The sequence below is a fragment of the Vespa crabro genome, chromosome 22 (genome assembly GCF_910589235.1).
Source record: "Vespa crabro chromosome 22, iyVesCrab1.2, whole genome shotgun sequence".
NCBI lineage: Eukaryota > Metazoa > Arthropoda > Insecta > Hymenoptera > Vespidae > Vespa > Vespa crabro.
In genome coordinates this window covers 3,019,359-3,046,700 of record NC_060976.1, presented here as the reverse complement: position 1 = coordinate 3,046,700, position 27,342 = coordinate 3,019,359, and the positions used below count along the sequence as shown (strand labels likewise).

At 28.9% G+C, this 27,342-nt stretch overlaps 2 protein-coding genes and 1 long non-coding RNA gene across 4 annotated transcripts; 2 read left to right on the top strand and 1 right to left on the bottom strand.

Moving 5' to 3' along the window:
• The first annotated feature begins 5,658 nt into the window (after positions 1 to 5,658).
• Positions 5,659 to 19,743, top strand: LOC124431686 (KH domain-containing protein akap-1). 2 transcript variants are annotated; one of them, XM_046979863.1, is made up of 6 exons: positions 5,659 to 5,902; positions 17,009 to 17,836; positions 17,930 to 18,442; positions 18,577 to 18,792; positions 18,863 to 18,993; positions 19,121 to 19,742. In XM_046979863.1, exons 2-6 carry the CDS (start codon positions 17,053 to 17,055, stop codon positions 19,217 to 19,219), a joined length of 1,743 nt encoding a protein of 580 aa, XP_046835819.1. In that variant the 5' UTR covers positions 5,659 to 5,902; positions 17,009 to 17,052; the 3' UTR covers positions 19,220 to 19,742. The 2 variants fall into 2 exon arrangements, with proteins under 2 accessions (XP_046835819.1, XP_046835820.1); XM_046979864.1 differs by lacking the exon at positions 5,659 to 5,902 and adding an exon at positions 15,203 to 15,264 and having other exon boundaries at positions 19,121 to 19,743.
• A 1,468-nt stretch (positions 19,744 to 21,211) lies between these two features.
• LOC124431688 lies at positions 21,212 to 22,345 on the bottom strand. Its single transcript, XR_006944070.1, has 2 exons — positions 22,224 to 22,345; positions 21,212 to 21,288 (listed from the first exon to the last, which is right to left on the bottom strand). It is a non-coding gene; the product is annotated as an uncharacterized LOC124431688 (long non-coding RNA).
• A 111-nt stretch (positions 22,346 to 22,456) lies between these two features.
• LOC124431687 (transmembrane protein 19) lies at positions 22,457 to 27,300 on the top strand. The gene is made up of 7 exons (XM_046979865.1): positions 22,457 to 22,598; positions 22,840 to 23,209; positions 23,288 to 23,398; positions 23,574 to 23,861; positions 23,964 to 24,068; positions 24,142 to 24,357; positions 24,459 to 27,300. Exons 2-7 carry the CDS (start codon positions 23,014 to 23,016, stop codon positions 24,611 to 24,613), a joined length of 1,071 nt encoding a protein of 356 aa, XP_046835821.1. The 5' UTR covers positions 22,457 to 22,598; positions 22,840 to 23,013; the 3' UTR covers positions 24,614 to 27,300.
• The last annotated feature ends 42 nt before the right edge of the window (positions 27,301 to 27,342 follow it).

Here is a 27,342-nt window from a genome sequence, read left to right as displayed (position 1 = left end):
GAAATCGAGAGAAAGAGAGAGAGAGAGAGAGGAAGTTTAATCGAAAGCAAATTTACTCGAACCTTCCAACGAATCTCCTCGAAGGGCAACTCTGTTAACGGCGTCTTCCTGGAACTCTTTCACCACAGTTTCTGGATCAATCAGTTGCTCTACACCCCACTCCATCCTCCACTTACTCCCATGTATATATATATATATATATATATATATATATATATATATATATATATATATATATTTTCTCTTGTATTCAAATAACTTTTCATTTAGTTTTAGATCGAAACATTGAATCAACAGATACAGATTAATTTACATTAGATATAGAAATACTTGAAAAAATGATCAAGAAGAAACGATTAACTCGATCATCCCCGTAATCGTTGCTCAGCGTCCAGCGTTTCTAATTTTTAATCTTTTCTAAATAAATATGTATGTAGACATGCATGTGCAATAGAGTATGATGCATACATAACTTACTTATTTTTATTGCATAGAACGACGACGTCATGGAAAAAATGTTGTACGTCTTTTTGGATTAGGGTCATGATCTTCGAAAAGATCGAGTTCTACTTCTTCTTTGAATAGAAAAAAGATGATCCGTTTGAGAGACGCTGAGGAAGTAAAGAGGGTGAATGCTCTCTCTCTCTCTCTCTCTCTCTCTCTTTCTCTCTCTCTATCTATCTATCTTTATCTATCTAACCATCTATCTCTCTATCTTTCTTTCTCTTACTTGCTGAGAGAGCAACCTGTCGAGAGCTTGCGAGTCTGGACTACGTGCTTGCGCGAACCCAAGGCAGAGGACCGTGAGCGCCTGCAAAACGGGTGCGTGCGACTCGCGAGCGACTCCGCGCGCGATTCGTGGCGCGCGTTTCGCATGGCCAACGGGGTTCACTGTCCCGAGCCAAGGCCACGGGGCAGGGCACCGCCCCACTGAACCAATTGTGCCACTTTTATGCTTCTCGCCTCATTTTCGCGTCCTTTTATTACTCGTAAAGAGACCGTTTCTACCTATCTCTCTCTCTCCCTCTTTCTCTTTCTCTCTCTCTCTCTCTCTCTCTGTCTCTCTATTTCATCCTCACCTTCCTATTTTCTTCTCTCTCTTCATTTTTTGATCTATATATATATATATATAAATATTATATGTATTTACGCTCTCGATTCTCTTTGTCTGATAATAGCAGTCTAACCGGAAGGGAATGTTAAAACGAAAGTCTTAGAATGATTTAACTTTCTTCGATGTTACTTTCGAATTTATTATTATTTTCTTCTTCTTCTTTCTTTTTTCCTTTTCTTTTTTTTTTTTTTTTTTTCTTGCCTTTTAGAGAAATATAAACGTTTCAAAGTAATTTCGAATGATCGTCGGGAGAGACACATTATTTTTCAAGGTAAAGAGAAAGGATACTTCTTAAAAATCTAATCTTTTTATACATGTATGTATGTATGTATGTAAGTATGCATTCAGAAACATAGGTAGGCGAAAGACATACGATATATATATATATATATATATATATATATATATGTATATGTATATATATAAATATATATAGCTACATACGTAGAAGCGTTTGAAGGGCACCGAGCCACGGTGACTCATCGATGGCTACGACGAATCGAGGGGAATCAGTGTCAGCCAATTTTGCGAGAGTATCGATCGGTCTGTCCCTTAAGTTCAATGCGAGTTCTGAATCCTACACATTTCTTTTTTTTTATTTTCCTTTTGTACATACATGTATATATATATATATATATATATAGATTTATATTTGCAAATTAAGTCGATTCAATCTCTCAAGATTAATGTGCCTTTTAAAGAAAGAAAGGAAGAAAGAAAGAGAAAAAAAGAAAAGAAAAGAAAGAAAAAATTGTGCAAATTTGTTTTCAGATATAAACGATATAAACGAATATTAATCGAATTTATTATCCGTCTGTCTATCTCTTCTCTCTCTCTCTCTCTCTCTCTCTCTCTCTCTCTCCTCTTCCTATTTTTAAAGAGATTATATCTTCACTCGTAAAATAATCGACATAAGCACTGAAGCCTGTCACGTGAAAACGTGTCAAAACGATCGAAAGGGCCGTCAAGCGTAAACGCAAAGCGAGTCACCAGTTTTAGCAAGGCATTTGCGAACCCCGGGAAATGCGTTTGGGTTTGGGAACCCCCAGACTGGAGGGGATTGACCCAGACACCCCCTCCAACAGACGAATCTCCCTCCACCCGTAGTAAGCGTGCACAAGTCTCCCCCTCTAAAATCCCAAGAGCCGACGTCGCGACTGGAGGGGGTGCGAAAAACCCTCTCTCTCTCTCTTTCTCTTTCTCTCTTTCTCTCTATCTCTATCTATCCGTCTCTCTCTCTCTCTCTCTCTCTCTCTCTCTCTCTCTCTATCTCTATCTCCCCCTTTTCACTCGAGCTCTCTTGATAAAACGTTGCACCGCCCACGCAGAATTCACCGAGGTCCGTGGTATATTCCCTCATCGATTTGCTCTCTTGCAAATGGACACGATTCTATCCATATCTCTTAAGGGGTACGGCAATCTCGAAGTCTTATTTTCAATCGTAATTTTTCACCGCGATGAAAAATTTACTTTCTCTCCGTCAATTATGAGGGGGGGGGGGAAAGAAGAAGGACGAAAAGAACAATAGAAAAAAAGAAAAAATAAATAAATAAAAGGAAAGAAAAAAGAAGAGAAAAGAAAAAAAAATACACAACGATGCCGTCAGGGTGATCGGGCTGTTGATTTAAATCGCTTCGTATAATACAATACAGAAAACAATACGTAATATAAATAGAATCGTAATGAGATTCGTTGGATTTCATGAATTACTATATTTCGTTGTATATACCATATATACACATCTAAGTATTACAAGTGTATGTGTATATGTAATTATATATTTGTATCGTGGATTAAAAAAAAGATAGAATTTTAGCGATCATTCGACGTAGATATTGTCATTGTTTATTTATTATCTCTATAATCTCGTAAAAAAACTTATAATCGTCTTGGCGACATGTTTTTCATACTAAGTATCTACTATTGGGGTTGCGAACCCCAAAGAAGAAGGCAAGCGAACAGACGTACGAAGCAACATGAAAAAGGGGTGACCCAGACGACGCCCCCTCTAGAAAACTTGTTTGCAAGCTTTTCGTTCAGACAAACCATAAGGATAAGAATTATACTATTGTCAACGATCGAAACGATAATCGTTCTGTTAACAAGACATATCGAAAATCGATGAATCTTCTTCTATATATCGATCGAAGATTGATCCCACCTACCCTCGATACATTGAAATTTTTGTATAACGTTGAAAAAAGAAACAGGAAAAAAAAAACAAATCGAAAAAAGAAAAAAGAAATTGTTCTATACTTTCTTCAATACCACGAGAATTTTTTAGGCTAAATCAAAATTAACCTTCTTGATGACAAACAAATACATGGTATTTTATTATTATTAAAATATCTTTCGTATTAGTGTCAAAATGAACATAATCATTATCGTTCTGATTTGACGATTAAAAAAAAAAAATATATATATATATATATATATATATATATATATTTGCCGTCCAACAAAATATACACAAATATAATATCTATTCAGATATCAGAAAATAGATCATGGTATTTAACTTGCAATATATTATTATTGTTATAATAAATTCATTTCTTAAAACTAAACTAATAATCATCGTTTGACGATAAGAAAAATTACAAGTGAATTTGTCGTCGGACAAAATATACATATATACATATATATATATATATATATATATATAATATCTTGTTGTTATCGAAAATATAAAGGGGAAAGACAGTTGCAAGAACGTTTAGTCGAGCTAGGAAGGAAGGAAGAAAGGCAGGAAGGCAGGAAGGCAGGAAGGAAGGAAGATAGGAAGGAAGAAAGGAAGGAAGGAAGGAAGGAAGGAAGGAAGGGCAAATGGGTGTGTTGGGAGGGATAGGAGGATGGAAAGTGGGATAGAGGGCGGCCATGGTGTTGCTGACCCGACGACCGCTCTAACCTTCTGTCCCAACGCCCCGCATCCCGATCACCACCATCGAGAATCCCGTCCTCTATTTCAAACTGTAGTCCTAGACCAATAAACGACTTTTGAATAGTATATATATATATATATATATATATATATATATACTAGGATGGTCGTTCGATCCAGATATATCCTATCATTTTCGTATCGTACGTGCTTATACGTTTCTTTCCTTCTTCTTCAATTTTTTTTTTCTTTTTTTCATTTTAGAATTAACGAGAAAGAAAATACCGATATAATTGTGTCGTTCGTATTTAAGTGTAATAGAATCGATATGCAATTTTTTTCTTTGGCCTTTTCTTTTTCCTTTTTTTTTTGTCTTCTTTTTAAAGAATATTTAAATCTATACAAATTGCTAAAACTGATAATCAAGTTCAATCGAAATAATTTACGCATGTTCGTATCGTGACTTTTATGATTGAATAAATGTTTTAAATCAATTTATTCCGCCATTTAAAATTTAAAAAGAATATGCGCTTGTATTAGAAATAAATTATTCGTTGATTCGAAGCCCGCAAAATTTGAAAGGCAAGAAAACCGATGACATGCGAGGGAACGCGTACGGGACATTCGAACGAGTTATAAGTTAAAGGAAAAAGCAAAAGGTTTAAATGTCTTTTTGTCGACAAAAGTGGACGCTTACAATGGAATCGTTGGATGCGGCACGCAACAACCCTCGTAGAGTGCAGGTCGTTAAAAATAGGCTACCGATGCGCACGCGTCTCAACGACAAGGTCACACTACGTCACCCTACGCGTGGGTCAGAACCCTCGATTAGGATCTTAACTAGTCGACTGTAATCCTATTCGTCTATTTTTTTTCTAATTCTACGACGTTAGTAATATCGAAATGATCGTAAATAATTATTCCTTTATCTTTTACCTACGGCTTTACATAGAAAAAAAAAGAGAGAGAAAGAGAGAAATTAATAAATTACATATTACATATTTATATATATATATATATATATATATATATATAATTAATAAAACAATAATAATCATTTTTAACTTACATTGTTCTATTTATATCATTTTAATTAGATTCATTTTAAAAGAAAAATAAATTCTCCGTCCATTTATACGGACTCTCTTCGTCCATTTATACGGACTCACTTCGTCCATTTATACGGACGCGTTAAGGATTGAATAGAATAGAATAAAAAAAAAAAAAGAGGAAAAAAGGAAAATAAATGAGGCGACATCTTTCGTGAATATGAGAAAAGTTTAAGTCGATCGGAGAAAGGAATCTTCCTTATCTTCCGTTCCGCCGTCGATAAATTGCAGAGAAATGATTATCGACGGAAGGACCGTGTCCGTCGGTAAAGTCAACGTTTTCCCGACTCACCAGATAAGAACTGATAAAAACAAAAGAGTCTTGATTCTCTCTTAGCCGGAAAGATGAACGAGAATAATAGAGAGAAAGAAAGTGAGTGTGTGAGAGAGAGAGAGAGAGAGAGAGAGAGAGAGAGAGAAAAACTAGGGAGATCGATCGAGCAGGTCCGGTGAAAGCATCGGGGATGAAAGAAGAGAGAGAGAGAGGGAGAGAGAAAGAGAGAGAAAAGGAAGCTTCGGAATTTATCCACCGTTTTAAGGTGGCTAACGGTGCGCCATAGTCGACTGATCCCCAGACACTGTGTGTTCCCGCAGCCACGAGCTATACGCCGCCATATTGTGTCTTTCTCCGCTAGTGGCAAGGAAAAACATTGTGATCACGTGGCGCAATTTTCTAGTAAACGAACGTTACAGATTGTAATTATTTTTTTGATTATCGAACATAGTATTGTGCTCGTCAGTGCGATATATAAACAAAGCTCTTACGTGGAGAAGAAAAAAGGAAGAAAAAAAAGACCGGTAGGTAAATTATAAAAGAAAGAACGAGAGAGGGAGAAAGAGAAAGAATGAGTGAGTGAGTGAGTGAGTAAGAGTGAGACAAACAAAAAGATAGATCAAAATCATAGTCTGCCACGCGGTCTTTGCGTTTGTCTGTTACTCTCTAATCACCAGATTTTCTATTTCTTTTTTTTGTTTTTTGTTTTCTTATGTTATATCTCACCTCTCTAAGGAATGTTTTCAACTATATATCGTTTATCTTATTTATTACAATTTTTGATTCGACCCCATTGTGTTATCCGATCGTAAGAGAGATTCATGAATTAAACCATTCGTGTTTCGTTTCGACCGGAGGGACTTATTTCTCTCTTTCTCCCTCCCTCTCTCTCTCTCTCTATATATATATATATATATATATATGTGTATATATATAACTATCTGGTGTCTTTATTCTTTTCTCAATATGGACATTATGTCTTTCTCTTTTCAACATTAATACTATTGGTTTATAGAAAAGAAAAATTCACGTCGTATATCCTCGAACGTGAGAATTTCGTATCTCTCATCTTTCTTCCATGAATATCGATTTGCTTTCTCTCTCTCTCTCTCTCTCTCTCTCTCTCATCGCAGTATTTTTATCTATTATCTGAGAAAGAGAGAGAGAGAGAGAGAGAGAGAGAGAGAGAGAGAGAGAGGAAAAAATGGGAAATGAAAAGAGTGATCGAATGGCGCCATAAAATTCTAGACTACGTGTTAAGAAAAATAATCAAAATAAAAGGTGTATATGTTGTATATATATATATATATATATATATATATGCATGTATGTTTATATATAGATATCTATGATATATATATATATATATATATATATATATATATGTATGTTGGTTAATTTCGTCTCTCGTTTCTTCGTGAAAACATCTGGAAATAGAAATGTATTGTATATCTGTGATGTACAGAAAGAGAAAGAGAAAAGGAGAGAGAGAGAGAGAGAGAGAAGAAGAAGAAGAAGAAAGAAAGAGAGAGAGAGAAAGAGAACCTTTCTCATAATACGTTTCCCTCTTCGTGTTCTTGATTCGTAGGTAGTTTAGTTGGTAGTGAAACGATTCACCACCATTCTCGGACGACTCTCATGGCGATTCCTGTGTTAAAATTTGTCGACGACTATGACGACGACGACGACGACGACGACGATGATGATGATGATGATGATGATGATGATTATGACAATGATTATGATTTCATGATAATGGCCACGTTTTAAACGTTGAAACGTACATTATGTATTATTTGTTGAACTACCGATGCGACGAATCATACGACACTACTAGGAGGATAATGTTTTCTATTTTTCTTTCTGTTTCTCTCTCTCTCTCTCTCTCTCTCTCTCTTTCGGTGTCTTTCTCTTTTTATCTATCTTATTTATTTGTTTTCTTTTTCCACTGTCTTCTTCGATAGACAAGTAGTCATTTTTTATTTACACACAAAACATATATATATATATATATATATATATATATATGTATATGTATATATATATATTATGTACGTATACACAAACGCACACAGCCACGTATGTCACATATCTAGTCGTCGCCCATGTAGTATATATATTTCTGTATACAAAGTCGACGCGTGTAAACACACGTATTTGACCTCACTATACTATCTCATACATATGGTTGTGTGTATATATATATGTGGTGTGTGTGATATATATGTATATATATATATATATGTATATATACATAGTTTTTATCTCTCTTTCGACTTTCAATATTACATCGGAGAATTGTTTGACAAATCCGAACGAACGAGAATAATATTCAAATTCGGAGAATTCGTCTCTCTCTTTATATATATATATATATATATATATATATATATATATATATATAGAGAGAGAGAGAGAGAGAGATAGAGAGCTTTAGACTTAGTCATACTTAATTTTGTAATGTTATGTAACCACCATATTTTCTTTTTGATTTCTCTTTTTGTTCCTATCGATCTTTATGAAACATCGATCAATATTATTTTACGCTATTATTATAACCTCACATATTCATCTTGTTTAACATTATATTATCGAATTTGAGTTTTTCGAAGTCTCGTATTTTTTTTTTTATCTTCTTCTTTCGTTTTTTTTTTTTTTTCGCTTCCCTCCTATAAAACCGTTGTAATGAAAATTAACACTTTAAACGAGAACGAAGTAAAAATGTCGTATGTAAGGGCTATTAAAAGGTTTTTTCTTTTGTTGTTTTTTTTTTTTTTTTTTTTTTTTTTCAAGATGGCAGAAGGTACGATGATATATACTACTTATGGATAATAACCTTTCACGTTATTTAATATTCGATCAGGTTATAAATGAGGCGAACGAACGAAGATTCGTCTTATCGAACGAGCTCGTCGGGACCAGTTTTAGATTTTAAAACGGTACTCCAGTTTTTTCTCCTCGTTTCTTTCTCCTTCTCTCTCATGTATAACGGGTGTCCCAATGTATTCGACGATAATGGATATGTCATTATTTCGACATTTTATTCCAACGTTTTATTTGTCATCTAGCAAGATGATCCATTTCTTTCGTTTCTTTTTTCTCCATTTCTTCCTTCCTTTTTCCATTTGTCCATCGATGAAAATATATTTTATTACTTCGATCTATATTTTTATTAATTAACGATGAATTAATATTTCGTAAAATAAATAATGAAATGAATATTTATATACACATATATGAATAATTTGACGAATGAATAATTGAATATCACGTATGTCAATATTTTATTATAAATATCGAGCTTTTATTTAAAATATCTGTTTAAACTTTGAAAAATTTTGATTCGATATAAATAGCAGTTTAATAAAAGGAATAATATTGTTACAGATATCACCGACGTTCGATCCTCACACGTTTGTACGAATCAGCTGATAAAAAAAATTTTTCTTTTTTTTTTTCTTCTTTTTTTTCCCCTTTTTTTTGTATTTTTTAATTAATCAAAAAAAAAAAAATATATATATATATATTCGCTATATGATAAATGAATCTTCATATCAAATATATAATTAACATTTTTAAACATATTTAATTAACGATTATTAATAAATGTTTACTTAAATCAATGCTGATCGTATTTAATCGTTAATTTAATTAACTCTAACTCCAAATATTAAGCAATTTTCTTTTTTCATTTATTTATTTATTTATTCATTTTTTTTTTTTTTTTTTATATATATATATATCAATGTATGGACACATTGTGATATAATCATTGACGAATCTCGTCGCAGACTTTATTAAACAAATAAGATTGAATTGCTTATAAATAATGAATAAACAAATAATAGCTATTCCTAAATACACTTTTAAGTGTATATAATTAACGATTAAATTTATAATTAAATCAATGTTAATAATTTCATTATTTAATCATATGTTTGATCAATTCTTATTAAAACACATCATCATGGGATTCATTGAATAAATCCTTAAGTGAGCATACTCTATAAATCCTTCATTTATATAAATTTACTTTATATTGGTTAATAATGATTTGATAAATATAAACATGATTCATACGTTAGCTTTTATCTCTCTTTGACAAATATCGTGTTAAGAAAGTAAGAATCATTAGAATAAACTTAATACGTGATATTTGTCTCTTATCAACATTTTGTTTTCTTTTTTTTTTTTTTTTTTTTTCTTTTTTCTTTACTCTTTTTTTTTATTTCTTTTTAACACATAACTGATTATGAATCTCCTTAATGTGCATCACAAAAGAACATTTTTAACAATTTTCTTCTCCTTAATTTATCTTTTTCTTTTTCTTTTTCTTTTCAAGTTGAGATTTCAGATTCAGATATATTTATAATGAAAGTCGGTCTTTTTTTTTTTTTCCTTTTGTGGATTTTTTTTATTTGTTTTTCTCTTTTATTGTACTCTTATCGGGGTTCTTCGTTCGTATCCGGCAACGGCCTCCTCGGTTACTTCATCGTTTCTCGTGCAGCTTCGACATTCCGAGAGAGCACGTTGAACTATACGTTCACCTTCGTACCGTGCATACATGCATATGTAAGTACATATGTCCTGCTTGTGTAACGAATTATCACAATTTAAAATCGTGAATAATAATAATATTAATTATGAGGTTAATTTGACAAACCCTATTTATTTATTTATTCTCTCGTTTTCTTTTTTTTTTTTTTTTTTCTTTTTATTTTTGTCATTTATTTAATTATTTTCTCATCGACGAATGAACAATTTAACGGGACGAATTAATAGATATAGATCATTATTCTTTATCTAAATATAGATATTCGATTCGTTCGTATCGAAATTGAACGAATTGACGCGTAATAATTGTTGCGTTACGTTGTTATTTGATAAATGTTATAATAATAGTGAAAAAAGGAAAAGGATAAATGTCCCTCGAAGAATTTAATTTTAATAGTTAAAAAATAATTGCAGAATCATCGAGATAAATCGATTTTTTTTCTCTTTTTTTTTTTTTTTTTTTTTTTTTTTTCCCTAATTAACCCTCTCCACTAGACAGAATTATGTATCGTCTTATAGCAAGAGCAAAATGTTATATATGAAAAAGAATAAGAAGAAAAACTTTTTTTTGACAAAACGACAGCACTTGTTGATAATGCTTCGTGATAATTTGAAAAATATTTGGCGACTTTGAAAGTAAACTAACGTTAATAAAAATGCTACTTCGTTCTTACTTCAATATTATGATTTTAAAAAAATAATAATAAAAATAAAGTAATAACAATAATAACAATAATAATAATAATAATAATAATAATAATAATGTGATCTTAAAAAAAGGGGGGGGGGGAATAATTAAAAAAAAAAGAAAAAAAAAAGATTCACTAAACATTTTTTAAGTCAATTAATTTTCATCATTTCATGTATGTTTCACAAAAACATACATATATACGTACATATGTTTATACATAAAAAATATGATAAAAATTAATATAGAAAAATCGATATTAATCGTATAGAATGATATTAAAAATGAAAATATTTTACTAATCGATCGATCGATCGATCGATAATATTATGACGAAAGAGGAGATTGTGTTGTATATTTTGCGAATGATGATGATGATGATGATGATGATGCTGGTATGGTTAAAAAAAGGTATAGGTAATCAAGTTCGAAGCGCAACGATGCAGTTCTGCGTCCCTTCTCATTCGTTCCAATCTTTGAAGGGACGTGGAAGGGACGAACGAACGAACGAACGAACAGCCACTTACCGGTTTCGTTTCGATTTCATTTTTTTTCATGGTTACTTCTTCTTTACATCGAACACACCGCAGGGAAACCTCTCAGCATCACCTTGGCCGATCTCTTTTCTTACCTTTCGAAAGCCCTTGCAAGTAAAAACCTGACTGATTAAACTCTCCCCTTCTCCTTTTCCCTTACTTCTCCATTTCCTTTTTGTTTTTTTCTTCTTCTTCTTCTTTTTTTTTTTTCTTCTTTTCTTTCCAATTCCTTTTTTTGATCTTTGCTTATGTGCTTCGAAAATTATTGTTTCCCTAAGGCGCTACCACAATCCTGAGGTCCGTCCTCATACGTCGATTCTTTAAATCTCCTGTTCCCTTCAGTTTTTCTCTCGTGTTCTCCTTTTTTGTTACTTTTTCTTTTTCTTTTATTTTTTGTTTTGTTTTTGTTTCATACATTTTTATACGTATTTTCTTTTCTCTTGTTTTCTTTTTTATTTATTTATTTATTTGTTTCTTTCGTTTTTTTTTTCCTTTTCTTTTTTTTTTTTGTTTTCCTTATCTTTTCCTCTTTTCTCGCTTCGTCAGAACGTGTATCACGTTCATTGTTGTTTGTTACACCCGAAAGCAATTTATCAAGGAGACTTGTTATCGATAGTCGCTAATGAGATGGTATTGTCTTTTCTAAAGAACGATAATTTTCTGATTTTCAATGTTCATTAATTATTACGATGATACGATCGGATTAAAATCCATTCATTTTTTGTATTACAAAATTAAATTTTCGAAATTTAAAATATAATCGATTGCGAGATAGTTTAGACTTTAATCGAAAAATAATACGTATTTTAAGTAAATAAGTAAATAAGTCATGCAAATTAAATAAAATAATTTTTGTTTTTTTCCCCTTTTCTTCTCCCTCATCTCCCACCAACTTTAGATATCGATTAACGCGTCTTGCAATGAGAGAAGAAAAAAATTTTTATATTATGGTTTACATTTTTTTTTTTTTTTAATCTTATCGTGTGAACGTAAAGTTTCTTCTTTTAATCTTGACGATACATCGAAGGTGCCGCGTGATTCATGAATGAACGTAAAAGAATCCGTGTCTCCGTGTGTAATACGCGCGTACGCTTGAGTACACACGAGCGTAATTTTACTGTTGACTCGAATGTACTCGATCGTAAATTTTTTAATCCTTTAACAAGTTCTCTCTCTTTTTCTCTCTCTCTCTCACACACACACGCATTTAAAAAAAATATCGTTGCATAAATAGAAGAATAAATATAAATATATATATGGATATATATATATATATACATATTTTTTTTTATTGATTATTTTTTTATTTTTATTATAATTATATATATATATATATTTTTTTTAATTATTTTATTTGCCTTATATATAGAAAACAATTAACCGGACAAAATCGAACAAAAATACGTACTATAAAAAATGATTATTATGATGCATAATAAACAACAATGGAGATACTATATATATATATATATATATATATATATATATATATATATATATATATATATATATACATGCATATATAAAAGATTATATGTATCAAATATTTTCAGATAGTATTTTTTAACTTCGATCGATTATTCGTTTGTTGGAACAATATAAAATTATTTTATCATTCGAATGTAATTATTTAAAATGTATACATATGTCTATGCATACATGTGTCTATGCATTCGTTTATATTAATCGCATACATATATATATATATATATATATATATATATATATAGTATAAAATTGATCTAATACATCTGCATATCGTTTACGATTAGAAACACATTATCAATTGTATCATGTGTTGCTATGTTTTAACGCAATAATCTCGTCTCGGTTCGTTTCGAATTTCATGTTGTTACACGAACGAAACCGAACCGAGTTTGAATATCGATATTCGTTGACCGGGGTACCTACTTTCTAAGTCTCTTTAATCTAACATACTTAGATGCTTTTACCCAACATCTAATATTACTATGCATGTCCGTACACATACGTCTCGTATATCATCGAACAAGTTTTTACTATTGATCAAAGAATCAATCGATCGATCGATCGATCACATTAGTTAGTTACTTACTTACTTACTTACTTACTTACTTATATAGTTCTCCTTTCTCTTTCTAACGAGTAACGTTAGTTTTACGATAGAAAAAGTATTATGGCTAGAATCTCTGTTACGACGTCACGTTGAATAAACCCGCGTTGAAATTGTTGTTTTCAAATAGACAATAAAAATATATATATATATATATATGTAGAGGGAGAGAAAAAGATAGATAGATAGAAATAAAGAGAGAGAGAGAGAGAGAGAGAGAGAGAGAGAAATGTGAAAAATAAAAAATAAGCAAACGAAAATACGCATTAGTAAAAAGGTTAAGCGACAGTTTCGGGAAAAGTTGTGCAGACTAGTTTGCAATGGTGACAAAAAAGATCTTCAATGGAAAAAGATTCTTATTTGCATTTAGTTGCAGAGAGAATTGTATTATTCACTCTAATCCTACATAATGTAAAATTCATTCGTTTAATTTCTTAATTCCTTTTTTTTTTTTTTTTTTTTTTTTTTTTTAAAATAACACTTTCTCTCTACCAATATAAATCATTGTCCGAACAATGAACGTTTTTCAAATTGCACTATGAGAAATAGACGAATGACGACATTTTCTTTCGAAAAAGAAATAGAGATGAAATTATAGAAAATCTTTCTAATTGCTAAATCTTTCTATAGCTGCGACGTACAATTGTTAGAAAGATAGAATGCAAATTGTTCTTGGCAGTTTATCAGATGAGAGATAAAGTTTTCTAATAAAATACAAGAAAAGACAAAAATAAATGAACAAAAGAAAAGAAAAGAAAAAAAAAATAGATCAGATTAGAACAAAGATGATATCGAATAACAAGATTCGAAACAAAATATTTCTCCTCGTGTTGTTTAGTCTTTTTTTTTTTTGTATTTATTTATTTATTTTTATTTATCCCACGTATCGTCATTCGTTGAAAAAAACAAAACTAGACAACAAATTATTTAGGAAGAATATATCGAAATGTTATAGAACTCTCTTTCTCTTTCAATATATATATATATATATATATATATATATATATTTTTTTTTTGATATATAAATTTAATATATTATGTGTGAATCTATAAACATTAAACATTTTATCGACTCCTTTTTTTTTTTTCTTCTTACAAACTTTCCCCTATAATGAGATTGCGAGGAATATACATACGTCAAAAATTATCGGTTTTTTCAAGAAAAAAAAAATAAAAAAAAAAAATAAAAGAAAAAGATTATACACGAGGGTAACGTTATGGCGTTATTAAAGAGATTCGAGAGTGTCGCTTCGATCGCATTCCTCTGTAGTATCTGTGTGTGCGGGTTGTGTGAATGTCCCTTTATACGACCGCGCATGCGCCTACACCCATCTTCCCCCTCCACTTTTTCTCAGCCTATCTCTCTCTTTCCCACTCAGTTCCCCTTTAAGCAATATAACCACGTGTTAGAAAATCCGTGCTGCAAATCGGTGGCTGCAGAGGTCTACTAACCTCAGTCTTACTCAAGCTGTCTGGGGAAAACGGTCGATAATTTCGAAATAAAAAAAAAAAAAAAAAAAGAAAAAAATTATATATATATATACCTTTCTAAGATCTGATCTAATTAATTTTCTATATATATATATATATATATTTTTTTTCGATCACGTGTATATTATGTCGCGTTGTTATAATCCTTGGAAAATCTACTGAAACGCGCGATTTTATCGGCAAATAAGTGTCACGTGTTTCTATTCGATTGTAAAGTTTCTTCGTGCAATTATTCTCCTTCCTTTCCTTTTTTTCTTTTTCCTTATTTTTTTATTTTTTTTTTCCCGAGTTCTCAAGACAGGAGACACCACTCCTTCCGAAACAATCGGTTCGTCCTTTCGTCGGATACGATTATTAATTACGATCTTCGTTTTTGTCGTCGTCATCGTCGTCGTTGTCGGCGTCGACGTCGTCGTTGTAGTTGTGTGATTTACGAGAGAGAGAGAGAGAGAGAGAGAGAGAGAGAGAGAGAGAGAGATAAAATAAAAGGAAAAGAAAAATCGTGTAAAAATTATGGGTCAATCGGTAAGTAATAAAAAATAAAAATAGTATTTACCATTAATTATTTCAACAAACGCGTCTCTCCTCTTCACCTCCCTTTCTCTCCCACCATCCACCTCTCCCGTAATTCTGATAATTCCTCAAGAGGACTTACAAAGATAATGAAATTAGATTAAGACACGCAAGATCGATTGTATCGTATCGATTTTCTTTTCTATTCATTTATTTATTTACCCCGATCGTTATCTCGCTCGATCATTATTAATCTTTTACACTGATATAAAAACTATTTATATCTCGCGATAAAAGGTTTTCTTTTTATTTTTTTTTTATTTTTTTTTTTGTTTGAAAAGAAGATAAAGTCCGCTCGTTTAATTGTGATATGAAATTTTAATAAGTACTCTATTATGAAACTTATTGCGGATCGATTTCTATAAATATCGTTTCTACTCGATCGATAATTAGCAAAATTGATTGGATAACGATATTCATACATACATACATAAATATATTATATATATATATATATATATTATATATATATATATATAATTGTTTTCGTTGATTATTCTTCGGCATTGATATTAAAATGTGAGACAGAGAAAAATATCATTGTTATATTTTTTTCATTATTTTGTTTAAAAAGCGATAAAGAATCAATAACCGTAACGAGCAACTAGATATTTCAACCTTTCACTTATGTTTCGACATACATACGAAAAATACGCATTGTTTTTTTCTTCTTCTTTATTTATTTATTTATTTACTTATTTTTTTTTTTTTTTCAACATATGGATAACGATCGATTTTATTTCCAATTTCATTGTCAATTTTCATTTTGTACGTTTTGAATATTATCTGCGAACGTAACGGCATCATCATCATCATCATTATTATTATTATTATTATTATTATTATTATTATTATCATCATCATTCGCGTGTATTCATTGTTGAACATCGAGAAGAGTCGTTAATGGAAAAAAAGTGCGTAAAAAGAATTTTATCTCATTTTATTTTATTTTACTTATTTCTCTTCTATTTGTTTTTTATTTTTTTTAATTATTGAACTCCGTCGATATATATATATATATATATATATATATATATATATATATATATATATATATATATATATATATATATGCTTCTATTAATAATGAGAAATATTAAAAAGTCGTTTATCTCTGTGAATTATTTTTAATCTTTAATTTTTCACACTAAATAATATTGATTTATATATTTACTTTCAGTGTCTTCACGCAATAACACATGACGATTCAATTTTCTTTTCGATCATATTCCTTTTTTTTTTTCTTTTTTATTCGCGCAAAAATTTAGTGAAAGAAAAGTTTCGAAATATGAATTATTCGCTTTTATTTTTCACCAGACAGAATATCATACTCGTCAATTTATTGTAGTAGTAAAAAAATGTGCAATTCCGCTTAATATCACGCGGATACAAATAAGCGATCGTTAAAAAACTAACAATAATGCTTATAAGGCGTTCGTTTGATAAAAGAAAGTATCATCGTGTTAAAAATAAAATAGCGCGAATATACAAAAAGTATACATGTTTAGGGAAATCTTGAAGGTATCGAAATTATTTTCTACGACTATATATGCTGCTTCTTTTTTTCATTTCGTCTTAAATCAATTAAATAATATGAGAAATAAAATTTCCTATTTCAAATTCTTAATATTAATTTTAGATACATGTAATAAGAATGTTTGTTTATCTTTTTTTTTTCTGCTCTTTTTTATTCCAGATTAACGGAGCTGTTATCAATAGTAGTTACCGTGGATTTAAAATATGTCATCCACGCATATTCAAATTGTAAAGTGGAGCTTTCCTGCTTTTGCTTTGCTCATTGGCCTTCTCTGGTACAAACGAAGACGCGTAGACCGAGCTGATCCTGGTGGAATTAGCACGTTAAACGTGAAAGAGACTAACAATGATGTAAATACTAAGTTATATAGTATTCCTTCAAATGAAGACTTAAATCTATCTGATTCTGGTATACATGCCAATGATTCTTTCTCAAGTTTATTCGTTAAAAGCATAGATGAACCCATTGATAATACTGAAGATATTAGCGCAAAAGTAGATATTTCAATTAGGAGATCAGCCACGTCACCTATTTCTGTGCCATCAGCAAAATCTTTAGAGGATAATCAGGATTGGTATAAGGACGTTGAAACAATTTCAAATATGGAGATACAATTGGGAAGTAATCCTAACATCAGTAATTTCGATGTGATAGCGAGAAGTATGGGTGCAACTGCATATTCCAATGATATCTCTAACGATAAAAAAATAGAGAAAATATTCAAAGATATTCCTGAAGAAAAAGAATCAAGTAATGTCCATGAAATAACATCATCTTCTATAGATAAACAAGAGGAGATAAATCATCCGTCTATTTTCACCGAATCAAAGGAACAACTTCAAAATTATCCGGCAGAGGAAGAAAATAAAATTCAAACACAAGCATTATCCGAAAGAGATTCTGCAAATTATAGTCCGGTTTCTGGAGTTTTAGAGGGAAGTGTTACGGATGAAGCTAGAAGTGAAGGAAGTACGGATAGTGGAAAAGGTCAAGTTAAATATTACATATTATTATTATTATTATTATTATTATTATTATTTTGTTTTAATGTTATATCTAATATTTATATTTACTTTACAGGTGGAAGCATCAAAGGACAAATAAAAGATGTTTCGTTATATTCTGTCTATGAATTTTGTATATGTCAGAATTTAGTTGGTAGGCTTATTGGCCGTCATGGTAGTTTCTTACAAAACATATGTGCAAAAGCTGGCGTTCATATAATGGTAAAACGTCATCATACATTAAGAGATCAAAAAATCTGTGTTATCCAAGGTTCAATAGAAAGCATTACAATTGCTTTGGATATTATAAGGCAAAGATTTCCAGAGAAAAAATATCCCTCTGTAACACTCGAACAAATTTTACCCGTGGTAATACCAGAAGAAATACCTGTACTTCCTGAATTAACGCAATTGTCTTTAGTCGAAGGGGTTAATAACGATGTTTTGGTGTGTCATATATCAAAACCAAACAGATTATTTCTACATATTCCTACACACCCGACATACCCTTCGTTAAGACTTTTAGATGCAAATATGACCCAACTATACAATTCTACGGAATCACCTATGGTTACAGACGAACTTACAAGTATGTTGATAATTTATTTATTGCAAGATTAATATCGTTTGTATCGATTGATATAGATCTAATATTAAAATAGTATAAAAATTATTTATAACATTTTTATATATATATATATATATTTTTTTTACTGTCAACAGAAGGAATGATCCTTGTTGCTAATTGGTATGACAGATGGGTTAGAGTATATGTTGAAGATCCAGATCCACGTGGAGAAATGACTTTAGTACGACTCGTTGACCATGGTGGTTATTGGACTTTCCGCAATGCTAACATGAGAAAAATAAGGTCAGATTTTCTTAGTCTACCTTTTCAAGCGATTGAAGTATTTCTCGCTAATTTACAACCAAAAAATGGTAAGTATATAATGTTATGCGTGTATTTATCTTATTTTAATTTATCTTAAATATTGACAAATTTTTTAAGGTGATTGGGAACAAGAGGCATACAATATTGTTGGGCGGATGTGTTCAGGAATCATTGGACAGGCCCAAATTGTAGCCTATATTAATGCAAATGTGTACATTAATTTTTTCCTTAATATTCCAAAACACGGGGTAAAACTAATTTTATGTCATATACTATTTTTATATCATATCTATTAATTTTTTAATTGATTCGAATTTAATTGTAATTTTTATTTGACCTCTACTATTTATTTTATATATTATATTTATATTATAGGTGATATCTCTTGCCGATGAATTAATAGCACGTGGATACGCAGAATCTGTATCTTTAGAGTGCTTAGTATCGGACGAAGATACAGTTGTTGCTTCGTAGAAGCATAAATTAATTAAAGAAAGCATACACGTGCTAATAAGAGTGTATGGACATATGTGATCGTATGATTGTGTTTGATTATTTGTGTGAGTGAATTCATTTATAAGTAAAACTTACGAGAGAAACATTATTTTAAGTTTAAACACCTATAAATGTAATATTTTTTTTTTTCTCGTACATACTTAAAATAATGGATATGCATTCTTGTTTATCTGACATGATTTTCTTTCATGCTCAGCAACGATGATAATGAATCAGCACTTGTAATACTCTATTATAACATTTCATAATCGATGAATCCTACAGCATTTCGTTACGAAAAAAAAAAGAAAAAAGAAAAAAAGAAAAAAAAAAAAAAAAAGAAAACTATAACTTATGATCATAAAAATACTCGCATTCAAATTATAATACATCTTTATCATACAGATCCATATAAAAGAAATTTTTCACATTCAATTACATTAATGAAATATAGAAGTTTTATAGTTGAAAATTGCAAATATTCAAGGTACGTTTCATAATGATGGTAAAACTTTTACAAAGATTTCTTGCAAATTTTTAGAAATCGATTACAATTTAATATAAATAAATATATAAATGTAAGAATATCTTTAAGTATATCATGATTATGAAATATTATCTTATTTCGTAAGAACCGAGATAATTATCTGCTCAACAGTCGAATTAAAAATTTATTATATAATAATCAGTTTTACTAGTAAAACTTTGTTAAAATCTGTATTATATATAAGATATACATATTGCAATTCTTTATACAGCACTGAGAACATTTCTAACAAAATAACTTCATTTTCATGTCATTATATCTTTAGATTATACAATTTAGAGACTGCTATATGAAAACATACTTAAGGTTGTTCACGTTTGCTTTTTCTATAAGCTGATTCTAATATCATCTTGTTTGTATATAGTGTAACATTATACCTTCATATATAAAATATTTATAATGTATCTATTATATAATAATAATGACGGATAGATGCAGCTAAGTCTGTATGTCAATGGAATGACAAAATCAGAATAGTTTAATTTATTCATTTTATATTTTCCAAAATAAGTGACGTTTTGTGGCATTTCAAAGAATTTATCGATTATGACTTTTATATATATATATATTTAGATAAAAAGTTTGTACAAGAAATCATTAATTTGTTGGAACATAATGATTTCATTGTTCTTCCTTTTTCTTCTATTTTTTTTTCTTTTTTTTTTTTTTTTTTTTTTTTTTTACATCATTATATATAGAGTAAAAATAAGTGCTATCCTTATAAGCGAGGACCGCTGTCAAAAATTGCATAATTTTCATTGCAATATACAAAAAAGTAAATAATAGTAATAATTTTGTCAATTCAATTGATACATTTTGTGATTGTATAATTTTTTTTTTCCTTTAATGTCTCGTTACAATCTCTGCGGATTATTCATTAATTAAGATGTCTAAGTAGCTATTATGAAAATACTAAAGACACATAATTAAGAAATAAAACTTTTATCAATCAAAATTTTTAATTCGATACGATATTTTGCAAATTGATTTAGTTATAATAATTTTTCACATATTATTGGTCTTTTGGGTTCTATGAAATATTAAACAAATGGACTGCTGCACAATAAAAATCTGTATAAAAATAAAAATGAAAAAAAAAAGAAAGAAGGAAAAAGAAAATTTAAGAAAAAGTTAAAAAAAGAAAAAAAAATTATACAAATCACTTATATATAACTTTTGTACTGCGCTCAGCTGAAAGCAATTTTCTGAACTTATATGTTATATGTTAAATATTGAATCTTGTTGATACTTAAAAATATAATGAAAATATTTTTCTAATAACATATTTAGAATACAATTGCTCAATTGTTTGTATTGCATTATACACTCCTTACATCATTGAGCGTTGCAAAAATTGATATAATATTTTGATAATCCATCAGTTATGCAGATTACAAATCATGCATTTTCTTTATTTTTTTTTCTTTTTTTTTTTTTTTTTTTTTTTTTTTTAATGCATAAAGTCTATGAAGATTGTATTTCTTTCCATTATTAGTAGATCCTGAAAATCGAGAAATTATTATAAATTTTAATTAAATGTACATATAATTAAATGCAGCATCCAATTAATAATCACTTATATATATATATATATATATCTTCATTTATTATTATCAAATAAATGATGATCATTTTGTATATATAATTCAATGTAATATCTTTAGCATTTTCATTAAAGCTGGCTCATTTTAATCGAATTAACTTTATTCATTTCTTGTAGATTTATATCCGCATAGATATAAGGATTGTAACAAATAATTCTTGCAAAATTATATTTCTGTACTTTTCATTTTATTGTCCAAAGATTTATATGAATTATTATTTATACATTGAAAACAATATTTAAAAGTATTCAAAAGACCAACGCAATTTATAAAGATTTACATTATAAATATTCTCGATTAATAATTCTCTATCGATAATATTATATTATCAAGAACTTTTTCGAAGGATAAAGAAACACAACATGAAGATATCTAATGTCAACAGCAGAAAAAGAGATCTATTGTGGCATGAAAATTAACCTTAAAAATTATATCTTTTTTTCTCTTAAACGGGATTATTGAAAAAAATGTTATTACCTTTAAAAGGAGAAAAAAAAACGGAAACAAAACAAGACAAACAAACAAAGGACAAAGAAACTGATATTTTTCAAAGAATACTAAAATTCAAAATCGATCTATATATACATATGAACGACGTTTTATAAATTTTTAAACAAAGTCGTTTTGCAACCGCTTCCTTTCTTTTCTTTCTTTTTTTTTTTTTTTTTTTACGTTCTGAGCGGATATTATTGTATGTAGATACAAATACCATAGCTTATTGCACATAACCTGTGTTGACTTGATATCACATTTGATACACATTGAGACTGGCACAAGGAACATATAAACGATAAGATAAATCGAGAAAAGGATTCTTTTTAAGATCTATTACCTGTCATTAAAATCACACGCAATTATTTCGAAGAACTAGATTTTTATTTCGAAACGAAAAACGTGGAGAAAATAAATATCAAACTTCTCCGACGACCACTTCTGTTCAACTGACTCATTCCCTTACGAGAGGAAATAAACTACGTCACGTTAATATCTTCCCTACTCCTCGACTCCCCCCACCATCAATCTAAATACTGTCGTTTTCATAGGTTACTCGTGTGTCACGTGATATTAGTTACGTCGTACGAGATGCCTCGTAAGATTTCTAACCTAACTTTAACAATTATTTATTACTACTGTTACTCCATTGTCAGTCTCTTACCTGTAAATTCCTCTTTGCCATCAATATGGCAATAGATCTCTTGGTAGTAAGGTGAGAACGAAATTACGTAATTACACTGTACAAAAGCTTCGAATATATAATCAATTAATATTAGCAAATAGTTACGAGGAATAAAAAATTTTTCCAGAAAGTTTCATTCGATTGCTAAGCTATCTTTTTCTTTTTTTTTTTCTCCTCAAATTTGACTTTAATTCGCTTGTATAATCTCTTTAATATATATTCGTGAATTATTTGATTTTAATAAGGTATATAATAATATATTCTTTTTCAGCAAAACAAAGTTCCATTTTAAAAGGTACATATGTATGAAACCAACGATTATTATGTCGTTGAATTTAGTGAAATAATTGTAAAAGACTGAACACGTGTGTTGTGTGTGTATATATATATATATATATATATATATATATATATATATGTACATATATGCATATGTATACTGTATATGTATATATATTTATCTTGGACTCGATGTATGTATCATCAGTACAGAATGGTTTCGCGTAAAAAGAACGACAGTCAATCCAATATTTTATTGCCGATTTTAGTAAGTGCCTGTGCTATTCCTATATCAATGTTGTTTTGGTCGATAAACGTCCTTTATTCAACCTTCTCATCGGAATCTGAAGGTTATAACGAGGGTATTGTAAATTTGAATTTTTCTTTATAATAGATAAAAGACAAATATTTTTCCCTTCCACATAAATATTTTATTATAGAATCATTACAAATATCACCATGGAGATGGTTGGCAGCTATAATAATTCCAATAACATTTGTTTTTTGGGGCCTAAAGAAGAAAAGCTTAGATATATCTGGAGCTATATTTGGTAAAATATTTCACAATATAATTGTACAATATAAGAAAAATATAAAACATATCAAATAATTAATGACATATTGGATTTGATTCTGTTTTATTACGTTTTATTAATGTTATGGAATTTTATAGAAAATTTATTTCCCCTTTATGTAATTAATTACTTATTAAATATTTTGTTACAGGACTGTTCGTGGGTTTCATATTGACGCTCACTAGTTTTAGTCATTTAATATGTTTAATAATATTTTTCATTACTGGATCAAAAGCAACCAAATTTCGTTGTAACTTGAAAAAGGTACAAGAGAAAGGATATAAGGAAGGTGGACAGAGAACATGGATTCAAGTATTGTGCAATGGTGGAATGCCTACTCAATTAGCTTTGTTATACCTTTTGGATGTTGGATGTGGAGAACATCCTATTGATTTTGATAAGAATTACAGAAGTTCATGGTTATCGGTAGGAATATTAGGTAAGTTGATATATTATTGTATATTATTTATTATATTAAAATAATTATAAGTTTGTATTTTTAATTTAAAATCATTCATATCAATCATTGTTAATATTACAGCGGCTTTTGCTTGTTGCAATGGTGATACATGGGCTTCTGAATTTGGTACAGTATTGGGTAGTGGTGATCCATTTCTTATTACAACAAGAAAACGAGTACCACGTGGTAAGTACATTATATTATTTGATAATATGAGAGTTAGGATATATATATATATATACACCGGGTATATTTTAAGGAACGAACGGCGGGGTATCATGGATAGGTCTATTGTTTTCTGCTCTTGGCGGAATAAGTATAGGTTTGGGCTTTTTCTTCACTACATTGTACGCTGTAGATACAGCGACACTAGAGTTAGCAGCACCGCAATGGCCTATTATTATCATAGGTGGAATAGCAGGACTGTTCGGTAGTCTTTTAGATTCTATATTAGGGGCAACATTACAATATTCAGGTATTATATATAAATATATACTCTTATGATATATTTAGAATATCTAATATATATTTATAAATGAATATATCACTTGAGTAAAATTGGAAATAATCTTTCAGGTATAGATAAAGAGGGATTGATAGTTCAACATCCAGGGAAAGGAGTAAAACATATCAGTGGTAGACAGATATTAGATAATCATAGTGTTAATCTTTTATCATCTATTATTATTGCTCTTACTTTTCCTAAAGTGGCAAATGTAATTTGGCCATGAGATAGATCTTATAGAATAATTGTATCATTTATTTAGTCATATAAGACATTTTCAATTTCCTTTATATTTTACTAAATAACTATATTTGAAGATATTGACAATATATATATATATATTTTTTTTTTGTTCGTTGAATTTTCCAATTAACCTTCGATGGAAGAATTCACTCATACGTCTGAAATGTTTATGCCAAATTAATTTATTAGAGGTTATCACAATTATTATACAATATGTTTTTCATTTATTAATAGACTGTTTTACTCAGGTATACGTTATGTGGGAACAGGGAATTACATAGAAATAATACTGCACCATTTAGAAGATGATATTAAGATTTTGTTTAAATTATTCTTAACTATCGATAAAAGATATTTATGCATTATAAGATGTATCTTGCATCGATACTGATATTATTTTATTCTTTAGTTATGTATATATCCATATTTAGAGTTGACTTTTTATAAAAGATTTGATCAATACAAAAAATATATCGTAATTACGAAAATAAAAAAAAAAATAAAAAAATGCAATAATTTCAGAATATATTGTTGAAATAATTGTTAAAATTTCTTATTATAAGATCGAATAAAATATATGAAATTTTTTATACGCTCTTCGTTTGGTGGCTTTTGCACTATTACGGAAATCGAACGTAAGTTTCGTCATATTATTAAACATAGGTAATTTTAACATTTATATGTATATATATTTATACATATATATTTTTTTCTTTTAATTTTCTTTTTTTTATTTACTCGCTTACGCATCATCGTGATACATTTTATACGAACGAATTACTATGAAATTTTTACTTAGCAATGAAGAATTCGATTATCTTCATTATTTTCTTCGTCATAGGGGGAAAAAAAAAAAAGCTTTAATTTTTATATATAAACGTTTATGTATCTATATAGTTAGAATGATATTAATCACACAGATATTTTCATTACTGCCCATTAGATTTCAATAAAAGTTAACAATCATAAAGAATATATTTGTGATGATATAGATATCATTTATTATCATTATCATTAACTATTATTACTATTACATTCACTCCCGTTGAAATATATATTACAAATGTTACTATTACTATAATTAACGTACAATCGTGATCCTTATATATCTTCGTTGAATAATATAGAATTTTCTTAAATACAGATAAAATTATCTTTTAGATATCCATATGTTCTACGTGGTGTATCTATTTATTTATCTATCTATCTATCTATCTATCTATATATTTGTCTATCTATTTGTCTATCTATTTGTCTATTTATCTATGTATATACATCGTACATAAACGTATTAATATTAGAAGGATCAGAATGAAATATAATTGTAATTTCTTCTCGCGAAATTTCTACACTCTCTCGATAATTATTCGCAGATACATTTGTTTATACAATATATACGTACTTACATAATTAATATTTTTTATTGGAACTATAGAATCAATTACAAAAAATTAAAATTGCTGCAAACATTAAAGGTGTATGCAAACAACAAAATTGTATGTTATATGACAAATCAAAATGATTTTATGTATATGTACATGTATATTTATTTTTTTTTCTATGATAATAATAATAATAATAAAAAAATAAAAAAAAAAAAAAAAAAAAAAGAAAAAAAACAGAGCAATATTCTACGTAAGTACTAAAGTTTGCAATGGCAAATCGATCGATTGATATGCTTTTTAAAAATGATTGCGATTGCTATTGCGATTAGATGTAAATAATAAGTTAGACGAATACGCGATGTTCGATCGAATATTTAAAAATGAACGATATAAAAAATAATGACATTAATATCAATGTAATTATATTTTAATCAGGTACATAATTGTATGTTAAACTTTGCAATATTTTGTATTATTTTTAGCAGACAAAAGGGGTTTTCAAAGTTTCACGAGGCCGCTCATGTAATTTACATAAAAAGAAATGATTGTTCCACATGTTTTATTGTTATTAATATTGTTATTATTATTATTATTACTATTATTATTACTATTATTATTATTATTATTATTATTATTATTATTATTATTATTATTATTATTATTATTATTATTATTATTATTATTATCCTGATTCGGTTAAAGAACATAACAAGTATGCAATAGAATGTAATTATTTATCCTCTTTTTAAAGAATAACAGATACATTGCATTTCGTGAAACTATAATATAAGAGAACATAATTATTGACAAGAGTCTTGGTGTATATATTTATTAATGGGCTAATCAGCGAGTAACATGAAATATCAAATTTATAATTATTTCATAAGAAATATATATATATATATATATATATATATATTTACCACAAATATTTTGGAATAATTATAATAAAAACGATTAACAAATTGATATATTTCATCAAACATTGCATTCTCGTCGTTCGTATATTAAAATTTTAAGTTTAATCGATAATATACCGAACAAAGTATCTATATATAATTTAAATAACATTAATTTAACAAATAATTCGCAATAACTTCGTCTACGAATATTTAATCGATATAATTGTCGATCATAAATCGAATTAACAAGTTGATAAAATAAACTAAGATCATTTCTTTCATTAATTTGGCAAATAATATGAATAGAACGAGGAATTTAATGTACGCGTATAATAAGTTCCGAATATCAAATAATTATAATAAAAATGTTCCGATAAGAAAAATTGTTAGATATTTCCTTTGAACGAAGACGCAATAAACGTCCT

Excerpts from the sequence above, each read along its gene's own strand:
- LOC124431686 (XM_046979864.1), top strand. The coding sequence starts at position 17,053 with ATGTCATCCACGCATATTCAAATTGTAAAGTGGAGCTTTCCTGCTTTT. Across the intron at positions 17,837-17,929 it reads AAGTACGGATAGTGGAAAAG|GTGGAAGCATCAAAGGACAA; the intron begins GTCAAGTTAAAT and ends TTTACTTTACAG. Across the intron at positions 18,994-19,120 it reads TTAATATTCCAAAACACGGG|GTGATATCTCTTGCCGATGA; the intron begins GTAAAACTAATT and ends TTTATATTATAG.
- LOC124431687 (XM_046979865.1), top strand. The coding sequence starts at position 23,014 with ATGTATATATATTTATCTTGGACTCGATGTATGTATCATCAGTACAGA. Across the intron at positions 24,069-24,141 it reads AAGAAAACGAGTACCACGTG|GAACGAACGGCGGGGTATCA; the intron begins GTAAGTACATTA and ends GTATATTTTAAG. Across the intron at positions 24,358-24,458 it reads GGCAACATTACAATATTCAG|GTATAGATAAAGAGGGATTG; the intron begins GTATTATATATA and ends ATAATCTTTCAG.